This window comes from Canis aureus, chromosome 24 (assembly GCF_053574225.1).
Source record: "Canis aureus isolate CA01 chromosome 24, VMU_Caureus_v.1.0, whole genome shotgun sequence".
NCBI lineage: Eukaryota > Metazoa > Chordata > Mammalia > Carnivora > Canidae > Canis > Canis aureus.
The window spans coordinates 14,531,497-14,553,063 of record NC_135634.1 but is presented as its reverse complement, the minus strand read 5'-3'; the positions used below and the strand labels follow the sequence as shown (position 1 = coordinate 14,553,063).

Sequence of the window (21,567 nt, the reverse complement as noted above, 5' to 3'; positions counted from 1 at the left end):
TCTTCCAAAACTATACATTGTCCTTTTTACTGGAAATGTTCAGGTGAGCTCATAGTCAGGACTTAGATGTAGGGACAAAAAACAACACACAAAAAGATCTTGGCTAAGGCATTCAGCATTATGGCAAATGACTCATTCTCCTTTTTTTGATTCCTTGTATTTGATCCTTGAGCTAAGGGGTAGACAAAAAGAGCTTGTGAATACTTTTCAAGAGTAAACTATAGGATCTGAGACTATAGGCACATCATGACATCTAGCTCTTGCTAAATACTCTGAAAGTAATATTTGATGAACGCTGTACATACACACACCCTTTAGTAAAGGACAGGAAAGCTAGAGCTGGTCCATTTCTTGAGAGTATTAATATCTTTACAGGTATTCATAAAAGGCAGCCATCCCCATGAGATTGGCTTCCTGTATCCCCAGGAAGTCTTGCCTGTTGGTCTGACACTAGAAATAGCTTGAGGACTTAGACCTTTGCCCACAATTAAAATGATGTCCTAAAATGCACTTTATTTATTTTTTTTTAAGATTTTATTTATTTATTCATGAGAGACAGAGACACAGGCAGAGGGAGAAGCAGGCTCCATGCAGGGAGCCCAACATGGGACTTGATCCCGGGACTCCAGGATCAGGTCCCAGGCCAAAGGCAGGCGCCAAACCACTGAGCCACCCAGGGATCCCCTAGAATGCACTTTAATAAACATTTATTGCATATCTACTATTTGCAAAGCTCTGTGCTTACAATTTAACTGACCAAGGGTTAATTTTTAAATGTAAAACTTTATTTGGTTATTATTGTGACTATTATCTTGATCACAAACTTCTTAGTATGCTTTAAATTTCAGTTTTAAAATATTTTTCTTTCAAATACTTAAATGTACTTGTTATAATATGTATATCACATATTATAAAAATTACCTAAAGCCATTGGCCAGGAATAACAACTTTTAACATTTGAGGTTGGCGTGATTGGGTGTACCACCTCCTTTTTAACTATATTCTGATCATTATACCCAGGAGATTTGAGATATTTAGATTTTATTTTTGTTTTAGGATATAAAAAATAATAATATATTTCTGTACTGAGAAAAATGGTCCAGTAGAGAGGTGCATTCTCTAAGCTCTAAGTTAGAAAGTGCAGTAAAATGGGTAGCCAGCCCTCTGGATTCTCTATCCCTACCCCTGCTATAGTCCTAATAGACCCCATGCTGTTAGAGGAAATTCGCCTTATTCAACTTTCAATTTAGCCCTTAACCTGTCACATCAGCCTACTCCTCTCATCATTCCTGTGAAACTATTCTCACCAAAGTTTGGAGCCAGTTCTTAATTACAATTTCAAAGAACATTTTCCCTTTCTTATAGACCTCTCTATAGTTTGTTGGGTTTTCTTTTTAAAACTCCTTTCTTTTGGGCTGCCTGGGTGGCTCAGTTGGTTAAGCATCTGACTCTTGATTTCAACTCAGGTTATGATCTCAGGGTTGTGAGATCAAGCCCCGGTGTCAGGCCCATGCTGATCATGAAGCCTGCTTAAGATTCTCTCACTCACTCTCCCTCTGCCCCTCCTGTCTGCCCCCTCCCCACACTTATGTGTGTGCACACATGCTCTCTCTCTCAAAATAATAATAATAATAATAATAAATAATAGAATAAAATATTAAAATAAAATAAAATTCACTTTTTTTTTCCTTTAGAACCATTTTCTCTGGAACTCTGTCTATACTTCAGCTAAGCCTTTGCTTCTTCATTCTAGACTTCCTTTCCCCCTTGGTAACTTATGTGCTAAAGTTCCCCAAAGTTCTGTCCTTAGCCACTGGCTCATTCTTAAATGGTCTTATCTACTCATCTCATTTCCTCGAACATCTCACATAATACTTATGTGTTTAGGAGCTCCAAGTCTAAATCTCTGAAAGGTTAAATCACTGATCTAAGTGCCAGACTCTGGGACCCAGAGTCTTCCAGACTTCCCAACTTGGATGACACACCCATACATCCTGAGTTTCGCATGTATGAGACATCTTCATGTTCCCCTGCACACCCCCTCACCTGTCTGTGTTTCTGTCTCTGTAAATGGCACCACCATCTACCAGCTCACATAGCTAGAGACCAGAATCCTCCCTTTTGTCAGGCTCCTCAATCACCAAGTATGGTAATTCCACTTCTGAAACTTGGCCAAGTCTCCCTGCATTCTATTCTGCATGGCCTCATTGGAATCTCACCATCTCTGGCCAATTTGGCCATAGGAGTCCCCGTTCTACAGCTTGGTCACTGGCTCTTCTGAATATTCCTGAATATTCCCAACATTTTCTTATTTTACTTCTACTTATTTCTGCTCAGAACAAAACTATAAGGATCCAGAGGACAGAAACTCTGTGTCTTTCTCTTATATTCCAAGAAGTAACTCTATCCTGTTTTCACTCTCCATATACACCTAAAAGCAATATCTAATGAATAAGATCTAACAAAACTTAACAGAAAGGCTAAAAGACTTTGACTCCAACAGAATAAGCTAGTGTGAGCTTTTTCATGCTTTGAGCTTTTTTCCCCTTTAAAATGTGTAAAAGATTATCAGATATTTGAAAAAAACTGAACTGAAGGCAATTTCATATTTATGTGTTCCGTTTAATTTATTTACCTGTAAAATCTTGTGCTGGCATGAAAGATTTTATTTATTTATTCATGAGAGACAGAAAGGTGTAGAGACATAGGCAGAGGGAGAAACAGGCTCCTTGCAGGGAACCCGATGTGCGACTTGATCCCAGGACCCAGGATCATGACCCAAACCAAACGTAGATGCTCAACCACTGAGCCACCCAGGCACCCTTGGTGTGAAAGATTTAAGCCTAAAAGCCAAGATATGCTATTTTGATTGATTATATATCAAAGAACAGTATAATATTTACAGTTCGAAGTATAGTTTTGGTGTTTATTTGATCAAATGTGTGTAAAAGCAAAAAGTATATTGTAACACTTCTAAGCTAGAAATAAGTTAATAAATTAAATAATTTTTAAAGGATTTATTTATTTATTTGAGAGAGAGAATGCATGAATGGAGGGAGGAGCAGAGGGAGAGAATTACCAAGCAGACTATACTGAGTATAGACTGTGATGCTGGGCTTAGGCTCATGACCCTGAGATCATGACTTGAGCCAAAACCAAGAGTTGGACACCCAACCAATTGGCCACCCAAGTGCCCTAATAAATTAAATAATTTATTGAGGAAAGAATATATTTCCTTCTGCAATTTAATTTCTTAATGCTTTTGAAATCTAAGAAGAGTGACACTTGTCAAGTTCGGAGAGTAAGAATCAACTACATTTAATTTTGAAGAGTAGGAATTAGTTGCATTTTCAGAGTTGTAGAATATACTAGGAAAATCCTGGCACAGCAATTGCATATATGATATAAAACAGGAAAGTAGAAGTGTGCCACATGATCAATAAGAGTTCTTCAACTCTAAAATTCTAATGGGTCCATCATCCTAATCAGTAACATGCAATTTTTTAAAAATCTCAATTCATTGTGCTCCTTAAGAGTTTTTATTCTAAGCATTAAGAATGTTATTCTAGGGGCAGCCCCGGTGGCTCAGCGGTTTAGCGCCACCTAGGGCATGATCCTGGAGACCCAGGATCGAGTCCTGTGTCAGGCTCCATGCAGGAGCCTGTGTCTCTGTGTGTCTCTCATGAATAAATAAATAAAATCTTAAAAAAAAAAAAAAAAGAATTTTATTCTAGCATTCAGAATCTGGGTATCTCAAGCGAGCCTGAGAAGGGTCGCCAAGTGATTTGTAGGAGTTTAGAATAAAGGGATAATTTTACAAGAATAAGTCTGATTGGTCTTATTATTGCAGCATTGTTTCAGGCACTAATAGCGGCTGGTGACAGGATGACAGGATGATGAGATCTTTAGATTCTGAAGTTTCAGTGAACCACCAATAGAAGGAAATAAGTTGACAACTATCACATTATGGAATTGCAACTATTCCCAAAGGTGACAGAAAGGAGCATGTGTTTCCAGTCAGTGGGCAGGGCAGTTGGTTTCCTGTAGGCAGCTGCTTGCTCTGTCCATGGAAGGCCACCAAGTGTTCAGAGGTTATAAATAAGCAATTATTGGAGCCCCTTCAGAAAGCATTAAGAAGGTTAGCAACTCCTCATATTCTTTTTTTGGCCTGCTATTAGAATTGATATGCCACGTCTAATATGCCTGCATGTGTCCAAATATCCCTGACTGGGGTGTGGTTTCCCAAAAAGGGGGAGGTTTGGTCTGCTACACACATTTGCTGCTCATCTGTTCGCATCATAGGCAACTGCCCGCCAGCCGCACTTTCCGACTGTGACATGCACTAATTCTAATCCTTGTAACCTCATTCCCATAATTGTACACAGAGCCTTGCCTGTTAGAAAGCTCCGGGAACGCCTTCTTTTATAGGGAACCAGTCTTGGGCTCTATGCCGTGTTGGTCTAGATCTGAACTGGAATCTCTTCGTTTTATTATCAACTTGAAGGGAAAGGACAGGTGGGGTTAAACAGATCCAGACTCAACTACCCTGTTTACTTTAGAAAGCAAGGGAACAACCTAGAAACACATGTCTTGGTAGGAACACAGAGTAAAAAGTAATGCCCCTCCTTACATCAGAAAAGGTTGAGCAGTTATCATATTTGGCTGAATAGTATAGTAAAGTTTTCCCATAACCAGATCCACCAGCACAGCCCTGCCAAGAGAAGCAGTGGTGTTCTTGCCAGCTCATGGAGTCTTCTAAAATAGTATTTTATTAAAGTCTTTTATTTCACTTGCTGTGAACGTTTATTCTGTTTGCCTACTATAAGCCAGAGCTTCGCTAGGTGCTGCAGGCAGCAAGGGTAAGCCATGGTCTGCAGCCACTGGGGGCTAGTCCAAGCCCTAAAGAGCATGGAATGCACAATGCATGAAATCTTTTTCTGCTTTTTACCATTACCATTTTTAAGTTAAGAAAAAGGACTCTCAATGTTGATGTACGTCCAGACAACGTTTATTTTAGGAAAATGATTGAGACTGAAGTCCCAGTGATCAGGTCCAGATTCCATCCTACCATCTGCTAATATGGTAGCCTGAGATAACACAACCTCTAGCCTGAACTTTCCTTCAGGGGATGATCCTAAGTCCCCTGGTCCCTAGAAGCTACCATACTAATGACGATGGTGTTCCTGTGCTGTACTCTCATTAATGGCGCTGCCCACAACCACGATAGAGTATTTCCTGAGGGCTTTAATCTTCGTTTTTCTGTACACAGAGGGTTGGACGGTGTAAATCCCCTCTGGTTTTCTTTCTCTAAAAATATCATCTAGTCATGATTATGTAATTTTAGCATTTACCGTGAAGTTGTTCTCTGGCTGCGTAAAACACTATAGAAATTGTTGGTATAGTTTCAGTGTCTGGCTTTTTAATTGATGGATTTGTGTCACTGTCAAAGGGTACTTCTTTTCCAAATAGCTGACATGGACAGGAGAAATAAATACTAGCTAGTAAGGTGCCCTTTAACTTACTTTCCCTTGTCTTTGCAAGACTCAGGTGATAATGCTGATAATATGTACATCCCATAAAATAGTTTCTATCTACCCTCTCTTCCCTGTTTGCTGTGCCTTTCCTCCCATCCAGAACACAGTGACTGAAGGCCTGGTAAAAGCCATTAAACTCTGAACAATTGACCATCTATTAATATCTGTACTCGTTTCGTAGGGCTGCTCTAAGAAAATACCAAAAACTGGATAGCTTAACAAAATTTGTCTCCCAGAGCTGGAGTCTGGAAGTCTGAGATAAAGATGTTGGGTGGGTGGGTTCCTTCTGAGAGCTGTGAAAGAGAATATTTCCATGTCTCTGCCTCCTAGCAGTATCTGACAATCTTTGATTTTCCTTGGCTTGCCCAAGCATCACCCTGGTCCCTGCCTTCATGTTCACATGGTGTTCTCCCTGTATTCATGTCTGTGACCAAATTTTTCCTTTTGTGACCAGTCACTGGATTAAGGGCTCACCTTAATGACCTCATCCTAAGTAATTATATCTGCAGTGAACCTATTTCCAAATAAAGTCACATTCTGAGGTAGTCGGTTTTAGGACTTTAACTTAAGAATTTGGGGAGGGAGATAACTCAACCTATAACAGTATCATAAATTGATCTTTCATTGAAGTATTTTGGGTTCCTATGATATATAATTCTCACTAAGAGCTAAGCAGGTAAAGACTGGATTGCACTTGTTTTGTAAATTGTTTAGCTTTCTGTAGCCCAGATGACAGGAGAATCATCTATCATCTAGATTTGGGGAGTCACAAGGACTTTCAAATGCTTGCTGTTTTTACTAAATTCAGGTGGAAAAAAATAACAGGTCTCATTTCTGTCAGGCTTTGAGCTTGGTGCTGAGAATATAAAAATGTGTGGCTATTGTCCTCAAAGGTTTAGTGAAGAAAGCAACTAGTACAATATGTTCTGTGTAATGAATGATGTATGGACTCAAGCTACAAAAGGACAAGATCAGCTTTGAGGTGGAGTCAAAAAAAAAAAAAAAACTGTGGGGACTCCTTAGGGATAATCATGACTCCCCTCAACATGTTCCTGAAGAAAAATAGAGATCCCTCCCACCCCTGACCCCTTACCCCCACCCCTCCCACACCCCACACCCCCACACTCAACCACCATTTAAGAAGTGGGAAAGCATTTCAGTGGGAAAGAACTGTTCTGATAAGATATGGGAAGGAGTGGCTTATAGCAAGATAACGAATGGACTCAAAAAGAAAAATGTGGAATTGAGCTTGGGACAAAACAGTGGCTTAGGACAAGAAGAGAAATACCTTGTATCTAAGATTAAAATGAAAATAGTTAATATGGGTGTGGTTACAGATACATTTAACAGTGTAAAAAAGATTTAGAGTTGAAGATTTCAAGCTAAAATGTTCCATTGTTACAGGAAATTTCCATGGTTAAATCATCTTTCTTAAATGTAAATTGGAGTGTGTCATTTTGCTGCTTAAAACCCCGTAATAGCTTCATCTTGACATTTTGATATAGTCCAGGATACTTAACAAGATTTAAAGACCCTCCACAATCTAATTTCTCTTTGCGTCAGCTCTCCCTTGCTCTTTCTGCTCTGCCATATTAGCTCCTGGAATGTTCCAGCTTTCTCCAGCATCTGGGCCTCTGCCCAGGCCTGGAACAGGGCCGTCTGTTCCTTCCAGTGGCATGCCCCACCACCGGCCTGTTACCTGATCCATTCCTCCTCCTTCAAGCTTTTCCAAAAAGTGGGTCATTCGGGGTGGGGGTGGGGGGTTGGGGGGTGAGGTAGTTTCTGAGGGCTCCCTACTCCTGCCGCAGCTGCCATCACCCCACAGCGCATGCTGTTGTCTACTCTGTTCCTTCTGTGGCACTTATTTCCTGAATATCTTTCTTTTTCAATAGACAGGAGGCTCTGGAGGGCATAAACTGTGTCTCCCTTATAGTCTACAATATTTCTGGCATACAATACTATGTCTGGCATATGGCAGGTGTTCAGTGAGTGTTTTGCTAAATGAATGAATGAGAAACATGTAATTGATGGATCATGTCTCAGAAACAAGTTCAAAGTTAGAAAATAAAAATATTTATTACCAGTCACAAAAAAAAAAAAGTTAAATTTTAAATTCTTGCAAAACTAATGCAGTTTGAGAATGCCTGGGTGGCTCAGTGGTTGAGCATCTGCCTTTGGCTCAGGTCATGATCCCGGGGTCCTGCGATTGAGTCCCACATCAGGTTCCTTACAGGGAGCCTACTTCTCCCTCTGCCTGTGTCTCTGCCTCTCTCTCTGTCTCTCATGAATAAATAAATAAAATCTTTTTTAAAAAAACTGATACAGTTCGTATTTAGTTAACTCTCAGAAATATTTGAGAGAGTAAACCAGTAAGCTGAAAGATGAGGTGGTCTGCACCTGCCTTGAAGCCAGGAAGCCATAGAGGACCACAGAATAGCAGCAGATGTGTGCTCCCTAGACTCTCCAGGCTTCCTTCTTCTCCTCTCCCATCTCTCCTCTGTGTGCATATTTTGTATTTTCTCTTCCTCCTGCTCTCTCTCCACTCTTTCATCCTCTTCCCTTTCCTGGGGGTCCGCTACACAGTTTGTTCTCATGCACGTGCATAAACCCCACTTCAGTATTACTTCCACCACCCCAAATGTGTGGTGGTCCTTGTGCTGGGGAATCCTATAGGCCCCCTGTACTACTCAACACATTGGGAAAAACATTTAATTAAAAAAAAAAAAAAAGGTTAGAATTCTGCATTTTATCACCTTTGTTGGATGAATTTTAATGGTTCCATTTCAGAAATGACTTAGTGTTTGGTTTTTCTCTTTAAAAAACAAAGACAAAACAAAACAGAAATCTTGACTTTTGCAGAACCTGAATCATTCTCAATCCCAAAATAGGCTGGTAGCTGTCTCTGTCAGCGTTCTCAACTGTTTTTGTCATAATGCCAGTTAGTATCTCTCCAACTGTGGGGCTGCTCTTGTGCCAGCAGAATCGGGAAAGAAATAATATCCTGCACACTGTGGTACACGGGTTCATGTTGAGAAATGTGTATCTTGGCACTGGAAGATTTAAAAGGCTTGAATATTCATAAGGCTTCTTATCTAAGCCACTCACTGGTTATTAGTGCTTCACATTAAATTGAAGATATGTAAATCCTCATGGTATATCCGGGCTGAATAAATCTGAACCTTTGAGAACGAAACAGCGCATGGAGTTTCCAGGAGGCGTCTGTTCACTCTTCTGGGTGGTGCCTTCACGTAACAGCTCCTCTTACTCCGGCTGCCTTCCATCACGGAGTGTGGCAAGAGCCCAGATAAAATTGTGATCACTTCGTCTCCAGAACTATATTTCAATCTAGCTTTATATGTACACCATGTCTCTTCTTTTGCTTCAGACCTTTTACGTGGATGAAGACGACTTTGAAGGCAGAACACCCACATTTGGTATCACTGCATTCGTTTTTCTTACATTTTGGCTTCACTTATGGTGCTTTTAATATTCATGAAGTCTTGAAAAAATAAACATCCTAAGCTATTTCCTCTGAATGGAAATGTTATGGTTTCAAACCCCAGAGAAAACAATTGGTGAGTTCTACAAGGCCACATTTTCTCTGCGTCAGTTAGAAAGGAGCTCCAGCTTGGCGGAGGTAACAACCTGCCCAACACTTCTGGGCTTCCCAGAGCAGATGGCCCGGGGGCCTGCTTGAAAGATGAGGCAAAGAGTCAGCAGACGTGCATTATTTAAAGGTTCCCTTTGGAATAGGAGATATTAGAATCCTTTCAATTGACTCAAAATTACATCATTTCCGTCTTTGAAGAATGTAAAAGAATTATTTATTCCATCTACTTCTCTGTTCAAATGAAAACATTGACCGTTTTCCTCTGTTTTCTCTCCCTACTTTACATTAGGCCCATACTGATTGGTATTTATTTCCTTCTCTAGTAAAGGGGCTCAACCAGTCCCTTAAATATTTTCAGGAATTTTAAATTCTTGCAAACAGGGCAAGAACTGCCCACAAAGTTAAGAGCCAACCTTTTAAGAAAAAACAAAGTGATTGTTCTTAATAATAAAAAGAAAACTGATATCCAGCAGCCGCGTTTCGGTGAGACAACATTGTTCTAGGATTTGTGTGCTAGAGCTGGGCAGCTCTTGGGGATTCCCCATTTGGCCAACTCTCTGTTTTTTTACCACAGGTGAGATTCTCATGTCAGCAGTTCTCTTCCAACTGTGTAACCCTACTCTTCCTCCCTCCCTCGTGCTCGCTGACAGGACAGTCCCATGTCCCACGGTGATGACCCACCCATCTCACCCACGCCAGGTGCATTGTTCCCTGTCTCAGGACACCTCTGTATCCCCTGTCTTCTCCTTCCTTCTCGGGAACTACACTTTCTCTTTGTGTGTAGGATAACTACCTCTTGCCCAGATCATATTCTGCATCTCTCTTGGTAATTTCAGATGCCATTAACAAACCTTTCATTTCTACCACTTCCCACTAACGGTGCTGAAAAGGCAAATGTTTGAGTCCCCAGCCTCCTTTATACTGCTACATGGCCACGTGAGCCAGAAATGGCCAGCAAGCACTAGGGTGACTTGACCACAGGCTTCCTTCGTGAGAGTGGAGCTGGGTGGGGCTACCTTCTCTTCCTTCCTTGAAGGCAGCTAGAAAGTCTTGCCACAGCAGCCACATTGGGACAGTGAAACCAAAAGCAAGAGGACAGAAAGCCAACACTAAGGGTGGTACTACTACAGGGTGGAAAAAGCCTGGGAACCTGACAGCACAAAGGAGCAAGTACCTACTTCCAGAATTATTTTGGGAGAATAGTCGCAACTGTTTTTGTTGTTTGAGCACTGTTTGTGGAATTTTTAGTTATGCATGGATAAGTACAACTTAGCGGGTACCCCCTTCTCCTCAAAACAAAGCAAGTATAAAAACCTGGCCTAATCCCGGGACTTCATGTACATTTCTAATTTTTCTATGTTTACTAGCTATTTCCCTAACGTGAGCTCGCCAAACACCTTCCCCATCCTTGGTTTTCCCCTTACAGTACTCTGTGCTCTATTTCATTCCCAAGCGTGGTGGAAGAGTGACCTATACTTGTCCTCCTATGTCCCTCACATTCCTTTAGTCCTGGCAGTGGACTTAAGCCCTCACCCCTTAACCTTTTCTCTCATAGGTCATAAATGCCTTTCTAGTCTCTGGAACTATGGGTCTTAGTCTTGCTCTTCCCCAGGCTTTCTGCAACATTTGATACTGCTGTCTTCTCCCGCCATATTGAAGCTCTCTTCTGATCCTCTAGTCTTCCTGTTGTCTTTCTTTGTTCCCTGAAATGTATGGGTACCTCAAGTTTCTGACATGTTTCTCTTCTCTCTCCCCCCACTTTTTTTTTTTTAAGATTTTACTTATTTATTCATGAGAGACAGAGACAGAGAGAGAGAGAGAGAGAGAGAGAGAGAAAGGCAGAGACACAGGCAGAAGGAGAAACAGGCTCCATGCAGGGACCCCGAGTTGGGACTCGATCCCCAGTCTCCAGGATCATGCCCTGGGCTGAAGGCAGCGCTAAACCGCTGAGCCACCTGGGCTGCCCTCTCTCCCCTTTTTCTCTGCCAGTCTCATCTATTCTAAACCCAGTTGTGATCATTATTTCTGTAACTGTGTCTCCAGTCTGTCCCACTTTGGCCCAGTGTTGAAAGTGGTCTCTGTTTCCAACTGCTAGATTATAGATCTTTACTTCAAGTCACCCTAGCATCTCCCTCATCCTCTTCCCACAACCTCTGCATTGAAACATCAAATCTTGCGCATTTTCCCTCAGCAAAAATTTCTCACACCTTTGCTGCAGTTTATATTTCCAGTGCTATCTGCTGATGGTAGCCTCTAAGTGTAGGAATATCCTAGTTGGCTTTTCTGTGTGAGTCTGTCCTAGTATAGACCACCACCTTGGCACCTCCCTCACCCCAACTCACACTTAATCCATCATTAGTCCTATCCAAATATCTTCCTAGTCCTCCCCTTTATCCTCATTTCCATGCCATCACCCTGGCGCAGGACACCACCTTTGGGCTGGCCCTTTGCTTCTTGTCTTGTTCCTCCCTATTTTCTGCACCAGATCTGGAATGTTCACTCAACAGTATAAAATTGTGCTCCTCCCCTCTTAAAAATCCTTTGATGATTTAGAATTTTATGTAGAACCAAAATCTTTTACATGGCAGACAAGGCCCAGCCTGACCTAGCCCTGTGCATCTTGTCAGCTTCAGCGTAACACACTGTCTGGTTGTACCGCTCATCTTTCAGTGCTTTACATTGACAAGCTTCCTCCTCCCCCTCCCCCTCCCCCTACCACAGGGCCCTTGCATGTGCTGTTCTTTCCATGTACAGTACTCCAAACCTCATTGCCCAAACTCTCCTAGAAATTTCCACCCCCTTGTTTGGGCTCAGCTCAAATGGTACTTCTTAAGAGAAGCCCTAGGCCCCCTCATTATTCTTTGTAATCACATCAGAACACGTTCCTTCATTGCCATGAATGACAAGAAAGTCAGTTGTGCTATTTGTGTAACATTTTATCCCTCCCACCTAGAATGTCAGCACCTTGAGATGAAGAAACTTACGTGGGTTTTTTTTTTTTTTTCCTTCATTGTGTGCCCGGCAGCTAGCTCAGTGTCTTACTCATAACCTGGCCTTAAAAATACTCTTTGCATGAATAACAAATGAAGGTGGTCTCACTGTCTATGAAATGAAATCTCAGTTCTTCAGGCTCCTGCTCCAGGGCCTCTAGAGGCTGACTTCCACCAACCTTTCCCACCTCTTCCCTCACAACACCCATACATGATGTGTGATTGAGCAAATGGAGCTCTTCACCACCACCTGCATCCTTTGTTTCTCCCAGCCCTCCACCTGGACGTCCCTCCCACTGCCATTTTTTACATCATAACCCTACCCATCCTTTACTAGTGCAGTACGTGCCACTTTATGAGGGATTTTTTTATTTGTCCCCAACTAGAAGTGATCTCTGCCACTCTTGCTGTCCCACAGTACATTGCTATGTTATCCTTATAGGATAAAGGAAATGGTCTATGTTTTTTTCTCTCAAAGGTGCTAGAGAAGAATGTGACCCATTGGTCTCTGCACCCAGCACTCTGCTAAACACAGGGCCTGGGTGGTCAGACTGCTGGGTAAACAGGTGGGCTGGAGCAGTGGTGCTATGCCTACTATCGAGGCTGGGAGAGCAAGCCAGGCTATCTGTTTGAAACACAGATCCCTAACTGGGGTAAAATTGGGGAATCATCTTGAAGTTCTTGGCCAACCACAGAGAAGATACTTGATAAGAAGCCCCAGGTGTCATTCAAGCTAGGATAGAGCCAGAGAGCTTAGGGTTTTCTAATAAACTTACCCTTAAGGTGTGGGCATGATGTAACTTCATTCCTCTAAAGTAAGAAAAAAGCATTAAGTATCTTGGCTCAGCTGGCTGAGTAGATGTACTGCATACGGATCTCAGAGAGGAACAAAGAGGGAAGAGTCCACTGTGTTCATTGAAAGAAGAGCACCCATCCCCAGTCTCTTGGGATTGGTCAAAGAAGAAACACCCGTCTGCCTGGGGATTCCCTGGTGCCTGTTTTGTTGCAACTTCCCACAAGAAAGAAACCTTTTCATCACTTGAGTAATCACCGCCCCCTCCCCACAAAGAAAAATAAACAGAAAATTCTCCCTTTGGGCCGGCTCTGAACATCAGTTGTAGCTGCTCTAGCACAGATCAAACCAGAATACTTGCACCTTGTGGTCATTGGCATCAAAGGCCGCAGGTTTTTCTTTCCGCCTCATTTTAATATGCTTGTGAGCCTTGGGAGGCTTAATTAAAACTGCAGGGGAGCCAAAGTCAGCATATAAAGGAACTGTTTTGATGCTTCAAAACCCAAGCAAACAGAATCTGGATTATTCAATTAGGTATGCTTATGGGATTTGTCTTGGGTGTTTTGACTGCTCAAAGCCTGCTGGGGAAGTCAGTCATGGGGTTTAGACCTGAAAAGAACCATATTTAATGCCCCCCAAATTTCACTTTTTATCTTATTTGGGTTTCCCATTACCAGTGCGTAATTGTGAGCTGTACAAGAACTATTCTTACTCCCGTTTACTCAGCTTCTTCCCCTGATACCAGATTACACGGCAGGGCCAGCCAGATCTTCCTGCCTGGTTTGGCTGTCAGTCATGCTCTTGGATCCCTTTCCTGCCTTTCACTGATGGTCTTTGCTTTAATAAGACCCAGGGTTGCCCAAGAGGCAGTGCAGAGCACAGGGCCTCCCCACTAGACCACTTCCTGTCTATGTGGCCTTAGACAAGTCACTGAAATCTCTTCCTCTGTTTTTATATCATTTACAAAAAGGAGATCAGGGTGGTGGAAACTGCTGTGTTTACTGTACACTGTGTTAATTCGATAAAATAATTCATGGTAATGCACTTAGTACTGTGCCGGGCTCAGGAGGAGTGTTCAATAAATGGCAACGATTATCATGGTTCTCCCAGGACATAGGTAGACATGTCTCCATTAGCTGCAGCCAACAGGTGAGGGAAGACTGGAAGCTTTGTGCGTGTCAGCTACTCCCAGAAACATGCAATAGATAGACTCAGCTTCTATGCTAGGAACAAGCCTGCTCTGAGAAGCCTCGGGTCACGTGAGAGATTGCATACCTTGCTGAGGTCAGTGGAACGTCTGTCATGTGACCAGCTTTCCCAGCAGTCATTGAAGTGACAAGAACTACTACAGTAAGTTAAACCGGAGCCACTTTGTCTACGCTATGGGACTTTTGCTCTGAAGTTACCATTCAAAGTCAGGTCTCTGGGGGAATGTATTGCCAGGATCCTGGTGGTGGCAATAAAGGCAAGCAGCCCTATCTCCGAGGGCTGAGGCAGGCCGGCCTGATTGTGGGCATGCTGCACCTCATAGAGTGTATGCTTCTAGCTAATTAGCTTAAAATAGACCCATGTGCTGAGACCCAGCTCTAATCCCTAACTGTTAGAAAGCCACCCAGGAGGGAAGGTTACCTGGTGTTGATCGAAGAACTCATAAGAATCCAGACAAAAATATTTAGTGTCAGTTGGTAAAGATTTAAAAACAGGTGTTCCCTGGATGGTACTCATGTGCTAGGCTTTAACTTCCTTTCCAGCTGTTTATACCCCAACAAAGCAGGCAGTATCAAATATATAGTATACATGGATAGCCTGTGCAGAAAAAAGGTTCCCCTTCACTGTCTCTAGTGAGTCTGTTAATAACTGGCTGCCTGTGACAAACCAACTGCCCAGATACAGGAATGTATAGAACACATCCCTACCATTAAGAGGCTTTCAGTCTAATGAAGATGGATAAGCAAATAAGCATAATGTTGAACATAATGCAATATCACAGGGTACAGTGGAAAGAGCAGGCACTCTGGGGTTGATGGACCTGAAGCAAACAGTGATTCTTACCTTTGGCCAGCAGCATGACCTTAAAAAGATCGTGTGACCTCTCTGAACCAAACTTTCACATCTATAAGATGGAGGAGTGTTCAATAAATGGAGTGTTCAATAAATTGAATAAATTCAATAGATGGCAGTTCACAATAATGTGAATTTTCTAGGGCCATCCATGTGTATTAAATGAGGGGAGGGCAAGTTACTAGTACAGTGCCTGACAAGTAGTAGCCATGTAAAAAGTGGTGGTAATAAGATTGTTATCATCATAGAGGTACGCAGGGGAGGAAGTATATAATCCTTCTGGAGAAAATGAGGAAGGGATATTTGAACTGAGTCTTGAGGGGAGGAAGAGGAATTTTCAAAGTCAGAGCAATGGCAGAATGGGGCATTGTCAGCTGGGCAAAGAACAAGATGAGCAAAGGCCGAGAAAAAAGGACTGTTGAGGATTTGGAGACATGCAGATGGTTCAACATGGCTAGAGTGCAGGCTTCTGGTGATGAAGGGCCAAGAGCAGGGTCTTGGTGATAGACAGGAGGGGCTGGACCATGAGTAACCTCACATTCCATGCCAGAGTTAGATTTTGCCAGTTTGCAGTGTACTAAAAATTCCAGTGCCAAGTACCAGGCTACTTATATATGTTATTGGATGCCCAGCAAACACCTTGCAAGAATAAGATAGCCCCATTTTGTAGATAGCAACATTTTGTAGGAGCAAACTCAGATTCAAGGAGATTGTTACTTAATCATTCAACTCACCATATTAGCTTCCAGTAAGTTAGGTAGTTTGTATATGTGAAGGATGTGTGGTCTCATTTAATATTTCATGTTAAATTGTGTTGCCTTATTTTTCTTTCTGTTCCATTATTCTTTATTATTCTCTTCTGCATATGTCTGGAACAAAGCAACACCACAAATAGGTAGAATGCCTCTACTGATCGTCAGACTTGAGTGAATTTGGTCACTTTTCCCAACTGGGCAGTTGATGGGACTGGGCAGAAACAGAGACATGGTTCATCATACAGTGTAATTCACTAATATACAAAGATCCAGTTTTCCTTTGGGTCATATTGTTCTCCCCACATAAATCAAGCATTCTATTAAGAACAGCACACTATATTTTAATTTTTTTAAATGATAGATGTTAGACTTGAGTCCAAAATAAGGTAATATGGGATATTTGTTTGAGGTTGATGCTATGGATTTCATGAAATTTTGTGTTACCAAAAAAGGAGTAAGATTCATCCTAACTTTAGATGGACCATCCTCACTCCAAATATTGGAGAAATACATGTTAACATCAACCCTAGGGATCTGAGGTACATAATGCACCCAAGTACCCAGAGCTCTGCAATCTGAACTCTTGCTATCAACCCCAACCTCTCCAATGACTCAACACCATTTATTTGGGATGACTTCTAAACAGGTGTTTCCTCTGTGTCACAAATGGTTTAAACTAGAGCCGAGCTTATGTCCAGCATGTTCAGCTGAAATCACAGGGCCAGCTGACGCTCTGTGAGCATGTTTGCTCATCTGTGTCGATGCTGACAGCCAATACTTGCCGATTCCCACGTTGGTCAGTACTGGACATAGAACAGATGTTGGGGATTATGAGCAAGGATTTGGGGAAGCTGTGGGCCTGAGTGTCCACGGAAGTAATTCATTGTGGAAACGCAGACAGGACCTGCTGAACCTTCAGTGAGAAGTTCTATGAAATAAGCCTCGGTGGGCCTGCATATCAGGACTGAAAACAAATGTTTTCCTGGTGTCCTTTAATTAAAAGAAAAATAATAAATCATCTTTAAATGTAGAACGGTGGGAGCCTAATCCCACAAATTTCCATTGAAGTTCTCATCTATGATTACTAGTGGTATCATGACACTGAAGTGTCAGAGCAGAATCCTCTAATGGGTCCCACGGGAAAGCAGTGGAAGACCATTTGTAGAATGCTCCAAGGTTGGCTGTTCCCTCCACCCCCATCCGACCCCACCTTCCAGCAAAATTCCTTCAAGGCTGGACTCAATTTACCCCCATATAACATGAAGCTATTTCTTCCTGGTTGTTTTTGGCTGTCCTGGAGTTTCTTTATCTAGCCAACCCACCGATGGTACTGTCTGCCCAATGCTCAGCTCACTGTCCAAGACCTTCGGAGTCAGAGGTCCAAACTGTAGAAGGCTGTGGGTTATGACAGTTCATGTGTCTGCTCTGCAGAGTACTGTGATCCTCAGCTCTTACTCTAGCAGTGCTCTGCGGAAAGCTAACCAGAAGGTAACTTCCTTTTTTCTTAAGTGTTTCCAGATAGCATTCCGTAGATTTAGTGAACTTTAGCCTGATCCCTCTCGTAGCAATCCAGCTGTATTCGTTGGTACATTGTATTCGTTGGTAAGCATCCTATTGGTTAAAAATCACATTATTTCAAGACCCAAAAAGAAAGGCATGATACAATTAGAACTGTTTCATCCAGGGCACCTGGGTGGCTCAATCGGTTCAGCATCTGCCTTGGGCTCAAGTCCTGATCCAAGGGTCCTGGGATGGAGCCCTGCTTCCGGCTCCCTGCTCAGTGGGGAGCCGGTTTCTCTCTTTCCATCTGCTGCTCTCCTTGCTCATTCATTCTCTCTCTCTCTCTCTCTCTCTCTCTCTCTCTTTCCCTCTCTCTCTCTCTCAATAAATAAAATCTTTAAAAAAAATTTAAAAAAAGAACTGTTTCAACCTGTAGGGATCATCAAAGAAAAATGTAGAAATCAGGTGAAGTGTTTAAATAGGGTTTCTAATAATAATAGAATTCAGCATTGTCTCTTTTATTGGTTTCATTGCCAACTTATTTATAACCTGTTAAGGATATCAGTAGTAATAATTACAGACAAAATGGAAGTTCAGCTCTTACTGCCTTAGACTTGATTTGAGTTTTTTGTTTTTTTCCAAGAATGTAGTATATATGTTACTTTCTCTGGGTATAAACATAAAAATGTTTCTGCTAACAAGAAAGCACATTGTTAAAAGGGAGAACAGAGAAACTGAAAATAGGTTACTAGTGAATATTTTTAAATAAAAAAGAGATAAAAGAGACATAAATTTGTGTATCACTGGCTTTAAATACCATAAGCAAGCAAAATATGAGGAAAAACTTAATGGATCCTTGCAATTAATATTCTAAGATTCAAAATCTCAAATGCATTCGAATTTGTTCAGTTAGGAGGGCTTTTGTGTTTGTTTTTTTAATAGCAGCTCAAGGTAACCTCATTGGTTTTGTTTTCAAGAAAATGGAGGAGAAGGCTAATACCTAGATTTTGTTTCTCCTCTGAAAAACATCTTCATTTCTCCCAAATCAAGAGAAATATAAGAAAACAATTCTATAAAAGCAAAGAAATCCCTCAGACGCTTCAAGATTAAGAAGAACAAAGACAAAAAGAAGGTCTGAATAATTTTATGAAGAGCATTATGACATCAAATGTTGTTTACATATTAACCCGTTTTTAACATGGGAGAATGTCTCAAATGTACCAGACTCTCTGTAGAAAGTACAGTCAAAAGTATTCATGTTTGATTGCGTCTAAGAATTTTTAAATGAAGGAAGCTGTACTGAAAAGATAAATTGAGATCTATGGGAAAGGAAAATGTAGCTGAAGTGCTTCTATTAGGGTATGGTGAAAAAAATTGGATCTGTTTTATGTAAATTTTCAACAGTGACCTGGTAAAGAAAGTCAAAGTACATTAATTAAATTTACAGAGCCAAAAAAGGCAAAGACCCAGGAGGTTAGATGTAAAAAAATACAGATGGACTGAGAGAGATGAGGGGAAATAGACAGACTTTTACAACATGATATTCAGCTTGGAAATATGCAAGCTAATACGCTGGGGGATACCAGCCAAAAGACAGATAGCTGGTTTAAAGAAAAAGTTAATAAAATGTCGAGTCTGAAAAACTATACAGACCAAAGCCAGGAAATTACAAAGTTATGGATCCCACAATAACTGTAAATTAACCCCAGTGCACATATGTAGTATTTCATATTACTGTATATGGTGTTAACTTTCACGCCTGAACATGCGGGCGTGTGTGTGTGTTTCGTCTGAATTACGGTTGTAATGGGAACAAAGGTGCAAACAGGACACGTAATGGATTGCCTGCTCCTTTCACAAGTCACCCAGGAGCACTGGAGCCCAGGCCAGTCTAGCATCTTGGAGTCAAGTGGAGGAGGAGTCAGGCTTTGATTCAAAGGCCAGTTGTTCGCCAAAGGCATTGGGAAGATTCGTGCATTTCTTAACAGCTGTAAAGAAGTCATGAGTGTCCTGGGTACATGGAAGGAAGTCTATAGGACGTTCCCAAGACAACACATTGGATTTAAATGTGTCTCCACTCTGATTTCTCCTTTCCTTTCACTCGCCCCATGCAAACTACTTTATATCTCTCTAATAAGCTCCTTGCTCCTTTTATCCCTATTTCTTGCGCAATTACCATCCACTTCTCCCCTCTGTATACCTCTTCTCTTGCTGGGCTCATTACAGGAGCTAAAATGAAATGTTTTCCTTTTAATGTATCCAACCAACCTACTGACCTAGGTTGTCATTTGATATGTTATTGTTGCTATTTGCTTTTTTAAAAAAGTGCAATCAACTTATATGCTGTATATCCCAATATATCTCTCTTCAGACATAGGACCAGGAGGGAGGAATCCACACTCTTCTTCTTGCAACGTTGTACAGGCCATTTCTCTTCAACCTCATGTGTCTCCTTCTACCATCTTCTGCCCTCATCATAGCCACACACTGATTTTTCACTCCTGACTTTGGCTCCATTATTAGTAAGTTTTCTACCTACAAAGATGATTCTTCTGTTTATCTGGTCTTCGTAATCCTTTTATCTACCTCCTCAATGCCTGTGAGGTTCTCTGTGGCCACCTTCCCATTCCTTGGCCTTGCTCCACCTCCATGACTTGGTCACTGAAATCTGTGTTTTCTACAAGATCTTAGTGTCTGATTGCCCTGGACTTATGCAAGCCCTTGTTCTTCTACTGCCTCTAGATGCCTGAATCATTCCCACTGACCCTGTTGTCCAATGTCACTGTCATTACCAGTCTCTTAACCTTGTAGCCAATGTCCAGTAAATACTCTATGAATGCTCTCTTCCCCATTCTCCCAGCCTTCATCTTTCTTTTTCTCAGCTGGACTCCAAAATCAATTATTTAAGTGATTTGTACCTTCTTGTCCTTAATTCCTATGCCCTCTTTTGTTCTGAGAGTTCCACCTGTCTCTTCCCACCATCTGCTTGCTCAGCTCTGTGCTCTTCGGCTTGTCAACAGTTTTAAAGAAAGTCAGATGGTTTGTATCCTCATTAGATTCCTCTGTTTATGCTTATAGTTGACTCTCATTGGTACTGCAAGATCTGTTTATCTGAATTGCATTCTCCAAGCAGCATTTTCTAAGGTTTCTTGCCTCTCTGTGGCCACAGACTGCTTTGTTCTATATGTATGACTCCACCTTCTACTTACAGACATTGAGGTCATTTCCTACCAGTTTCTTCAATCTTCTTGCCACCCAGAAATCATGGGGTTCACCTCTCACGGTGGTACAAGGGACACCTAAATACATAAGACTTTCCCACCTCTCTTGTGACAGAGCCTGGGCTCTGGGGTCAGGCAGCTGGGTTCAAACCCTGGCTGTGCCACATGCCAGCTGTGGGACCCTGGCTGAGTCTCGTGACCGTTCTCACCTGAATTAGTTCACCTGTGTATAAGACAGGAATGAACAACAATGCGCCCCCTGCAGGATGGCCGGGAGGATGGAACGCGCCACTCTGTGGAGAGGGCTGAGAACACTGCCCGGCACAGGGCAAGCACAGAATAAGTGTAGTTCTTCTCTCTTTGTCATGGCCATCCTCATCAGTGGCCCTGTGTTCATCTTACTAAAAGCTCCACAGCCTCATTTCTCAGCCTCCCTCCAAAACCAACTAGAGTCAGTCAGCCTCAGAACCTTTGGTCCTACCTTCCCCTTCATTGCTGGCTCCTGCTGCTTCTCCACACTCCAGAAGCTTCCACCTCCTCTGTTGTGCCTCCTACCCCTGGAGGTTCTCTTTGTCTCCTCAGCTACTTCTGAGGCCCTGTTTTGGTCTTCCAGCTTCTGCCCTCACTCCGATGGCTCCTATAATCCTAGTTTATAGGGAGCCATCAGAGTTTGCTGTGATTAACGTCCCCTGTTCCAAGCACCCTCTTGTGGCTTTTTCTTGTCTCCTGAATTAGATCTAAACCCCTCAGGCCAACATGCAGGCCTCCCTCGCTACACATGGCCCAAACCCACGCACATTTTTCTGTTGCAGAATATACTCCTATCACTCCCAGCTTGACATTTTGTTCCAACTTTTCTGGATGAAGGGTTCTCATTACTTGAAACTAAATAGAACCTATTTATTGAACCTAACACAAACTTCCCTCTTATAAACTACTCTACTTTGCCTTAGATATGGATATCCTCTCCTGCTCTGCCAACCAGAAGCTGCTAGATGACAGGCCCGTTCCCTCTTGCTCCCCATGTGGTCCACGCAGCATCAAACACTGAAATGAACTTTGTGAATTCATACCTGGATACTACCCACCCCCATCTTTAAGTC

At 42.1% G+C, this 21,567-nt stretch overlaps 1 protein-coding gene and 1 long non-coding RNA gene across 16 annotated transcripts in view; one reads left to right on the top strand and one right to left on the bottom strand.

The window, feature by feature from the left end:
- LOC144295815 (phospholipid-transporting ATPase IB) overlaps positions 1-21,567 on the top strand; it is a 570,630-nt gene that overhangs the window by 474,190 nt on the left and 74,873 nt on the right. Inside the window, exon 34 of one of the 14 annotated variants that reach the window (XM_077868363.1) lies at positions 8,920-9,036. The exons of the other annotated variants lie outside the window; for them this stretch is intronic. Coding sequence (XP_077724489.1) covers positions 8,920-9,021 — 102 coding nt within the window. The 3' untranslated portion in view covers positions 9,022-9,036. Of the gene's footprint in view, positions 1-8,919; positions 9,037-21,567 lie in introns of those variants that run through there. 14 annotated transcript variants of the gene reach the window in all.
- The window catches only part of LOC144295818 (uncharacterized), a 45,598-nt gene that overhangs the window by 19,081 nt on the left and 4,950 nt on the right, over positions 1-21,567 (bottom strand). For both annotated transcript variants that reach the window (XR_013362917.1, XR_013362916.1), the window contains exon 2: positions 15,723-15,857. This is a non-coding gene — a long non-coding RNA (uncharacterized LOC144295818). The remainder of the gene's footprint in view (positions 1-15,722; positions 15,858-21,567) is intronic.